The 8,264-nt window shown below is 41.9% G+C and overlaps 1 protein-coding gene across 1 annotated transcript in view; it reads right to left on the bottom strand.

Moving 5' to 3' along the window:
• Positions 1-861: 861 nt before the first annotated feature.
• jam3b (junctional adhesion molecule 3b) overlaps positions 862-8,264 on the bottom strand; it is a 49,341-nt gene continuing 41,938 nt past the window's right edge. The window contains exons 4-9 of the mRNA XM_005947795.3: positions 8,067-8,219; positions 7,322-7,524; positions 5,916-6,015; positions 5,662-5,791; positions 5,522-5,576; positions 862-4,642 (exon numbers count right to left, since the gene is read on the bottom strand). Coding sequence (XP_005947857.1) covers positions 4,607-4,642; positions 5,522-5,576; positions 5,662-5,791; positions 5,916-6,015; positions 7,322-7,524; positions 8,067-8,219 — 677 coding nt within the window. The 3' untranslated portion in view covers positions 862-4,606. The remainder of the gene's footprint in view (positions 4,643-5,521; positions 5,577-5,661; positions 5,792-5,915; positions 6,016-7,321; positions 7,525-8,066; positions 8,220-8,264) is intronic.

The raw sequence follows: 8,264 nt of genomic DNA, 5'->3' as shown, positions 1-8,264 counted from the left end.
AAAATGTATCTCACACACACACACACACACACGCACACACAACAAAACTAAAGATTTTTCCTTCATAATTATTTCCTAGGGCTCGTGCACTTCTTCCACTGTGGGTTCATGGTACTTCTTGTCATACTTCAATTGTAATTTGCTTCAGTGGTCCTCGTTCATCATTTGACCCAAGTAAGATCTCTGCGTGTTTGCTAAGAATTTTGAAAGACTAACTTAACACCATAATTTGCTGGATGTTGACTATTACAGTGGAGTTACCAGTACAACTAACCACAGATGTGTTTCATCCTATTAACTGTTAGATGAGTAACACTGACTCACATGCTGCATGACTTTCAGAGCAGCGTTGTGTGCTTTGTTCAGTGAATGAACTGAGTGTGCTACATTTAATCACAATTTGAACACAGGGCTTGCTGCCTTCTTAAAAGTAGGTATTTTTTCATCCTTCTGCCTGACGATAAAGCCAGCACTGATTGATTTTACTGTGAAATAAATAAAAGTGTTCAGTAGCTGTGATGCAAAGGACGATATATTATCCTCTCTGGGCTCATTGATTTTAGTGCTCTTTATCCAGGAACCTGCTGCCAGTTGGCACAGTCACCAGAAAGGAACAAGAAGGCTTTTTGCAGTGTGGAAAGTGGAAATGGCTTAACTCCCACTAATAGATTATGGCTTTAGATCAACAAAGAGCAGTCGGTGGGATATTGGATGGACCAATAGGATTTCTGTGAACAGTGGGGGGACTGTGGAATAGGCCAGGAGGATTGGAACAAGCAGTGAAATGACAAGACTGGCAGTGCAGATCTAGAATCCTCACTACACTCACACCATAAATAGAAAAGACACAAAACACCTTTGTGATATTAGAAGTGAGTTTTATTAATCACAAATAGAGTGGTTCTAAAATGAACAAAAAATAACCCAAGCAGGCCCCAAAAAGACATTCTGCTGCGTGTACATTTGGATCAGAGGATCAGGTACGCTGTATATCAGTCTTCCAGCAGAGCTGGATCACTGGAACGCAGCCATCCTTAAACTGAAAGACAGCACAGAGTGAACCTGCCAGTATAACCTCCACCATCACTGCCTGGAAACAGCCTGCAGACACACTCGCTCAGGACTCCCTGTCGAGTCAGTGCAGACCTGTGTAAAGATGCGATACAAGACTTCTTTGCTGTTTGTGAGCTTAACTGTCCATGAACTCTGGATTATAAACTTCACTTACATCTTGCAGAGTCCCAGCTCCTTTATCATTGAATGGGTCAGCTCTTAATTTCATCTTCCTTTCTTGTAGATTGGTGCCGTTCTTAACGCTACACAAGGTTGGTGTTTCCTGACACCAACTGTGCCCCCTCGTTTTTGTACAGGGTAAATGTTTAAACCCGGGATGTCGGACTCATTTTACATCAGGGGTCACACTTTGCTCTTAAGTGGACCAGACTAGTAAAAATTCCCTTTCTGTAAATGTAAATAAGTGTAGCTGCACATTTAATCCCTGCAATATCTCAGTATACAAAAAAGAAGTGCAATTTCACCAGCACGTCTCAGTTTTACTACATGATAAAGAAATGCTGCTCTGTATAATAAAAACACATGCTAGCATGACTCTTTGGGCTTAAATTGTAAAAAAGCAAATGTGTAAAATGACAGAAAAAGTTCTGGTTGCACATTGACCAGACTGTCCTGGAGAAGAGCAAGTTTTTGTTAATTCACAAAAAAATGTCCAGTTTTACTTACTTTACCATGGATACAGGCTTTTGTACTTTAGATAGTGGAAAAAAAGCAGTAACTTTTCTGTCATTTCATTATTTATTTATTACTTTGATGCAGTATGAAAGACTGTGGGAGAGGTCTTCACCCCTAGGACAAGCTGCAAAATTTATGAAAATACATTTAAAAGTCCGAAACGTGTGAAAGATGTCCAGCGGGCCGGTCTTATGACCCTGAGTATGACACCCCTGGTTTAAACATAGTGTTGTGAAGACCTGAAACATTTCCCCGCCAGCACAGAGAAGAATAAATAACATACACAAAACAAAAAGAAAAAAGTCAGTACTGACTAAATTGGTCTTTCAAATTTTCTTTAGGGATTTTATTTTGAAATACCAATCAGTGTTAGAAAACCTGGATAAAGACATTATAAACCAGAGCTCACAGAAACCGCCCTGCTGTGGGTTTCAATCTGTTTTTTTCTAATAGTGCTACATGTCTTTACTAAAAATAATTCCCACAATATAGAGGCACTATTATTTTTCACTTCAACGCGTCTACAGCTCCAAATCTATGTAAAAAGCTATTTACAAATTTGCAGATATGTAGGGGAGTGGAGACTTTTGGTGTCATCATTCCTCTCAAACGCCGCGCTTGTGGTTAAAGAAAAGGAAAAACACGAAGCCGTGACTGCACGGCAGAAGCTAGAGGTGGGACCGTGCACGTGAAACCGCACTAGTCTGAAGCCTGAAGGCACTTAAGAGGAATGAACTATGCACAAATGACGAGGTGAAATGTCTGATTCTCACCACACTGTGCAACTGCAGCAGGACTCATTTGTGACCTTATTTGGGCTAATAGTACACTTCCACAGTGGAACACGTTAGATTCAGTGTTGATGTGCAAATGACCGGCAGATCGTCTCTACCACAACTGATAATTGGTTAACATTTGACCGCATTTCCTCTGTTGAAAACCAGCACAGCTGAACAAGAGATTCTTCTTATCTGCATGAAGGTTACAGCCTTTAAAAGTCTGGTTAGAGAGCGAACACTGAGGGAGAGAACTGTTTGTTCTCAATGCTTTTAAAAAACTGCCTCAAGAAGCTCTTGCTCACGTGTTCTGAATGATCTGATAAAATGTTACCCTTCTTTCAGTCCTACAAATGGAAAGAGTTTCATATCGCCTCAAACGGGAGTTTTGAAAACATTTTTTCACTTTACATGATCTTGCGAAAGAGAAAAAAACAAAACAAACAAAAAACACCAAATAGCTATTTACAATTAGTACAAGCGTTAACCCTCCAGACCCCCGACAGCCGAATCTCACTGTAACACTGCTGTCAGCTCAGTTCTGTCCACCATCAGCTTTGCTCAGAAAACCAAAAGGCTCCAACTGAAACCTGAAAGATTTATTTTTCTCTCCAATTAAAACATCCAGTCGCTAAACCCAGGAATAAACCAGATGCAGGTCTGTCGTCGTGTCATGTGTTTCGCTCTGTTCTCCACCCGGCTTCAAATCTTGCTGAAAGGTCTGAGACGCAGCGCTTTGAGCCTGAACAGGGTCTTTTATTCTGAATACTAAATCACCATGCTGAGTGACTGATAAGCGCAGAGTTGCTCAAGGGACTCTTCTAAAATGTGCTTTTGCACATCTGGTGAAATCAGACACACAGTTGTGAGTAAGCCACTGGCTCCGGTGGCTGTGTCACACAGCTGGAACACAAAGCAGCTGTGCCATGTGTAGAAGTTAACTCTGTAAAAAACGCTGTTCCAGCATGTGGTCTACCTCATGTTGTTGGGACTTTCAGTACCAGCTGAAGATTTAGTAGTTTAAATAACCCGCTAACAGCTTTGTCTTGATTATCAGCAGAAACTATTTTAAATACTATTTACTTTGTCAACAGTCCACAATCATTCTTGTCCATCTTCTTTTGGGGTCTGGAAGGTTAACATACAAACCCTGTATTAATATTACTATGATTAATATAGTGAAGAAATCTACACATGTATGACAGCTAAACTCGACAGCAACTTCAATATATACAAGATTAACAGCGAGCAGAGAAGGACACTTAAAATCAAGAAAACGCAGCACTGATCGTGTACAGTGTTTCACAGCATTTGACTGGCACTCTTCAAAGCATCTTACTAAGACTATCTACAAACATCAACATGGAAGTCTGTCATGACACAAGCTGGACAATCCCAGCCGACAAATTCAATATGTAAGACCGCCGATATGCTACTACGAGCCAATTTTCACTTGTTTCTTTCATCTGCAAAGGTGTAAATGCTTACAACTTTATGCAAAGGGGTTTGTGTTACATCATCTCTTTTAATCCCACCCCCAAAAACAAAAAAAAAACCCAAAACATGTTAGTCATTTACAAATACTTAAAAAAGTAAACCTTTATATATAGGCATTTTAAAATATATTCCATCAAAAATAGTCTGACAAATTTTAACAGTAGAAAAGAAATGTTATAGAAATGACAAAAGGTTCGAAACTGAATGCTGCCAGCAGACAGAGCTGTCATGATAGACTGACTGTTCTACTGGACACAACAAACACGTGACTCCTGCTCGCCGCCTGCTTTAGAGTTTAAAACCATGCAATCACTGTAACTGAAGAACGCCAGAATTTAGCAAAAGAACTCGGTTGAAGATAATAAAGTTAAATGAATCTCAGTCCCTATGCGCATACTATTTTTTTTTTTTTTACACATTATTGTCATATGAAATCCCACCACATTTGGCAAGCTTGTGTAATTGGATTTCAGGCATGCTGAGAGCTCGGTGCACGAACTGCGGCAGCTCCGTGGTCGGACAGTGTGGAGGGCAGACCCGTGTGTCACAGCTTTCACTCAGCACAACAGCCCCCGTCGTCTTTTTCAGATCACAAACGATGACTTGTGTCGGAAATCCCCCTGCAGACAACGCGCAGGAAACAACTCATCGTTATTACATTATCACACGGCGCCAGAGCGCCATTCTTTCCACGCTTCTCCTCTCAGTGTGTTTGCTTGTCTATTTGGCACAGATCTTAATGTCCAGGCTTTCTGCAAGTTCGCTTAACAGTTGAGATTTTTTGGACTTTTTTAGTGCTGCATAATAGAAAAACAACATTCTGCCAGCTGAGGGGAATTTAAGTGAGACAGGTGTCGGAAAACAAACTCTTTTAGTCGACCACGACATCAGCACTGCCTGCCGTGAAATGATGGCTCTCATTGTTCCCAGCAGACTCCCGTGTTCAGTGTTGCTGAGCCGATACCTCATACAGAGTCTGAATTTAACTTTGCAAAGGTTCTTCAAAAAGTAATATGATGAGGGGCAGAGAGGCCCTGTTTTCTCTGTTACAGGCAGCAACACGATGCTAAATATTTGGGTAGCTGTTGCTTTCAGACCTGTGCAGACCTGGAGACTAAATACAGCAGCGTAATCACCGCTGTCAACATGCAGCACACTGTAGTTACAGTTACAGGCGAGTCCTTCAAATGAAAGCTTTGAGAAAGCAACCAAGTAGTAATACTTTCATTTCTTTTCTCCAATCTTTGAATTGAATTGAATTCTGTTTTCATAATGAAGTAGTGACAGAAACAAAGTTTGTCTTTGGACACTTTTTTACTCACTTTCTGTCCGGTCCTTGTACCTGATCACTTTTATTGATACATGAATCATTCAATCATAAATATTAGCACCTAACTAGAGCAGTATAACAGACTGCATTTTCACTTTATTTGCAATTGACGTTTAGCAACAAAATGCCTAAAAGTACAAACGGCCACACAGCCAGACTATCTACTAACCTCATCCTCCGTCCTGACGTAGTCCACTCCATCTCCTTTAGCTGGAACTTTGTAACTAAAACACACAAAGCACATCCGGTTTTTGGGCGACATGTGGAAGTGGTGCTGGTTACAGTTACATTAGTAGTCTGGAATCTTACTTGTTCCCCGTCTGCTGTGGGCTGGAGAAGTAGCCTTGTTTGTAAGCACAGCAGATGCCCACCGTTATACATAAGAGCACAACGACCACCACCAGCACTCCCAGGATGATCCCCACTATGTCAATATCATCTGTGGAGTTCAAATGCGAGTAAAAACTTAAACACTGACGTTTGGATTCCTTTCAACAAATCTAGTACTATCTGCATTCAATAAACACAACAGATTTATTTCCAAAGGAAACATGCATACTTACACACTTCCATCTTCTGGGGTGCACACTGAGTGTGCCCTGCATCATTCTTCGCTCGACAATAGTACTCGCCTGCGTCTTCTTTCCTGACTGAAATGAACTTCTGTGTGAGACAAAAGACAAACCTCTGCTTAATGCAAACTCCCTAAGTGAAGCTCATAGTCTTTTTTTATGCAGACGTTTTATTCTAATTAATATAATAGATAAATATAGGTGAGTGGAACTATGCACAGGCAGCTGTTACAGAGGGAAACAACTGTAGTGACCGTTACTGTGAGCAGAGGGGACAGACAGGTAGAGATTTGCATTGTGCAAATACAGAGACAGTGCCATGAGCATGTGAAGAGATGCAAGATAGGAAAATTAAACAGACTGCTGTCTGCTGCGCACTTTGGATTCAGCGAAGGACGGAGTTAAAGCTACATCTTACACATACATATATAAAATATTCACCCTGGTCATACAAGTGAAACTTTACATTTAAAAATGACTGGGCGTCTTTTGGATCATCAGTGTGTGGTAACTGCACGGACATTCATGCCCCTCAAGTTATTCTAAACATTACACATTAAAATGATCAAATAAATGTAAACCCACTGATATCAGTGATTTCAAAGTGAACCGTAAAGTAAAATAAAAGCATCTGTTGAGTTTGTGCCCACCTCTCACACACACTTATAACGCTAAGAATAATTCTCAGACAAATTGTCATCTTCATACAGTTACCGTCACCCATTTTCCAAGTGTTAAAAAAGCCTGAACGTCAAAGTACAGGTGTTAACATTGCAGGTGGATTAGGTGTCTAAATACGTCGAGAGTGCAGGAAATGATCACGATGACGTGATCCAAACATTAAAAATCAAACTTGGACTGAATTTAAATACAACTGTTTAAGAGATTAAGGTATTTTAACCTGTAAATATTAGTAGAGCATTACAAAGAGTTTCAGTTCCAGCTTTTTAAAGAGAATAAAGCTGACACTCCCCTTCTGAACTATTTCACCAGTTCCAATCTCTGCATCAGTTGGCTGCCATTCCTCTCCCATGTGGAAATAGCAAAGGAGTGATTACTGTGTTTACAGGGAGCACTCTAAAAATAACGAGATAAGAACAGTAGAAAAAAACATTCCTTAAACCTCCTTAGTTTACAGCACTGTCGTCCAGTACGTTCACTTAAAGACAAACGGTGAGCGTGTGTCACATCTTCGCTGTGCTGTAAAGCAAGAGAGAATAGAGGAATGTGCAAACGAGGACAGCAGATTCCCCTCATGGCTCAAGCCCTCTCACGCCATCAACTGTCTCCCCAAAATATCTGCCTCCACCCCTGGGCGTCAGGCCACCGTCCCTGCTGCCCCGCCCTTGGCGCTCATATCTGCCCTTGTCCGAGCACACGCACACACGAGTACTAACCAGAGTTCCTGTTTCTGTACTGAGCGTGTATGAGGAGTTGAAGAACTTGACACTGGTCTTTGGGTCATCGGGGATCTCCTCCATGTTCTTGAACCACTGGTACCGAGACTTGGGGAAGCCCTCCTCCTCCACACAGCTCAGCTCAGCCAACTTCCCCAAAGGCACCGATTTCGGGACGCTACACTTTGGCACAACTGGCTTCACTGTGGGGAAACAGAACATACGATGACTGTGGCTGTAGCGAGTGTTTGCACAGATGGGCTTTTCTGCTCTGTAAACAACGGGGAGAAATAAACCAACACAATCGACACGACGCTGCTGGCTTTATGACTCTGAAGGTTAATGTCACCCTGACCCTGATGTTTGACTGGAGTGCCAGGATTGACAGGGAGTGGACGGGAACGTGATTTTCGCTCCATGCCAGAAAACGCCACCAAAACACGCGGCGCTTGCTTTCTTTAGCACTGCAATTCCGAGCAGATGCAGTTTCAGAGGTTTCCTTTTATAACCTAGAACACGCCTTTGCAGCTGGGCAGGTCTGGTCACAACGCATCCTCACATGTATGCCAAAGGGTTGGTGCAACCTACAACACGGTTTCATCTTACAGCATCCGACGTGCGAATCGTTGAGCGAGGTCTGTCCTTTTGAGGGCGCAATAATGACTTGCTTTCTGTGTTTAGAAGCATTTTCTGGCAGTTATCAGTAAGAGAGAGAGTGATCAGTGGCGCAGGCAGGTTAAAGTACCTCTTACAACCAGGTCAATCAGAATCTCATCAAAGGCCTTTTGGTCTTCTGCAGCAGTGACCTCACATCGATACTTGGCTGTGTCTGATCTCGTGGCGTTGGTTATCAGTAACGTGGCAGGTTCTCTGATCACTGCTCTGTTCTCAAGGTCACCTGCCAGAATAAAAACACAGCAAAGGTGAATATTTAAAAATATGT

This window comes from Haplochromis burtoni, unplaced genomic scaffold (assembly GCF_018398535.1).
Source record: "Haplochromis burtoni strain Fernald_Lab_line unplaced genomic scaffold, NCSU_Asbu1 Contig_24, whole genome shotgun sequence".
NCBI lineage: Eukaryota > Metazoa > Chordata > Actinopteri > Cichliformes > Cichlidae > Haplochromis > Haplochromis burtoni.
Note: the sequence above shows the minus strand (reverse complement) of the source record. Positions and strands in the feature narration are given on the sequence as shown.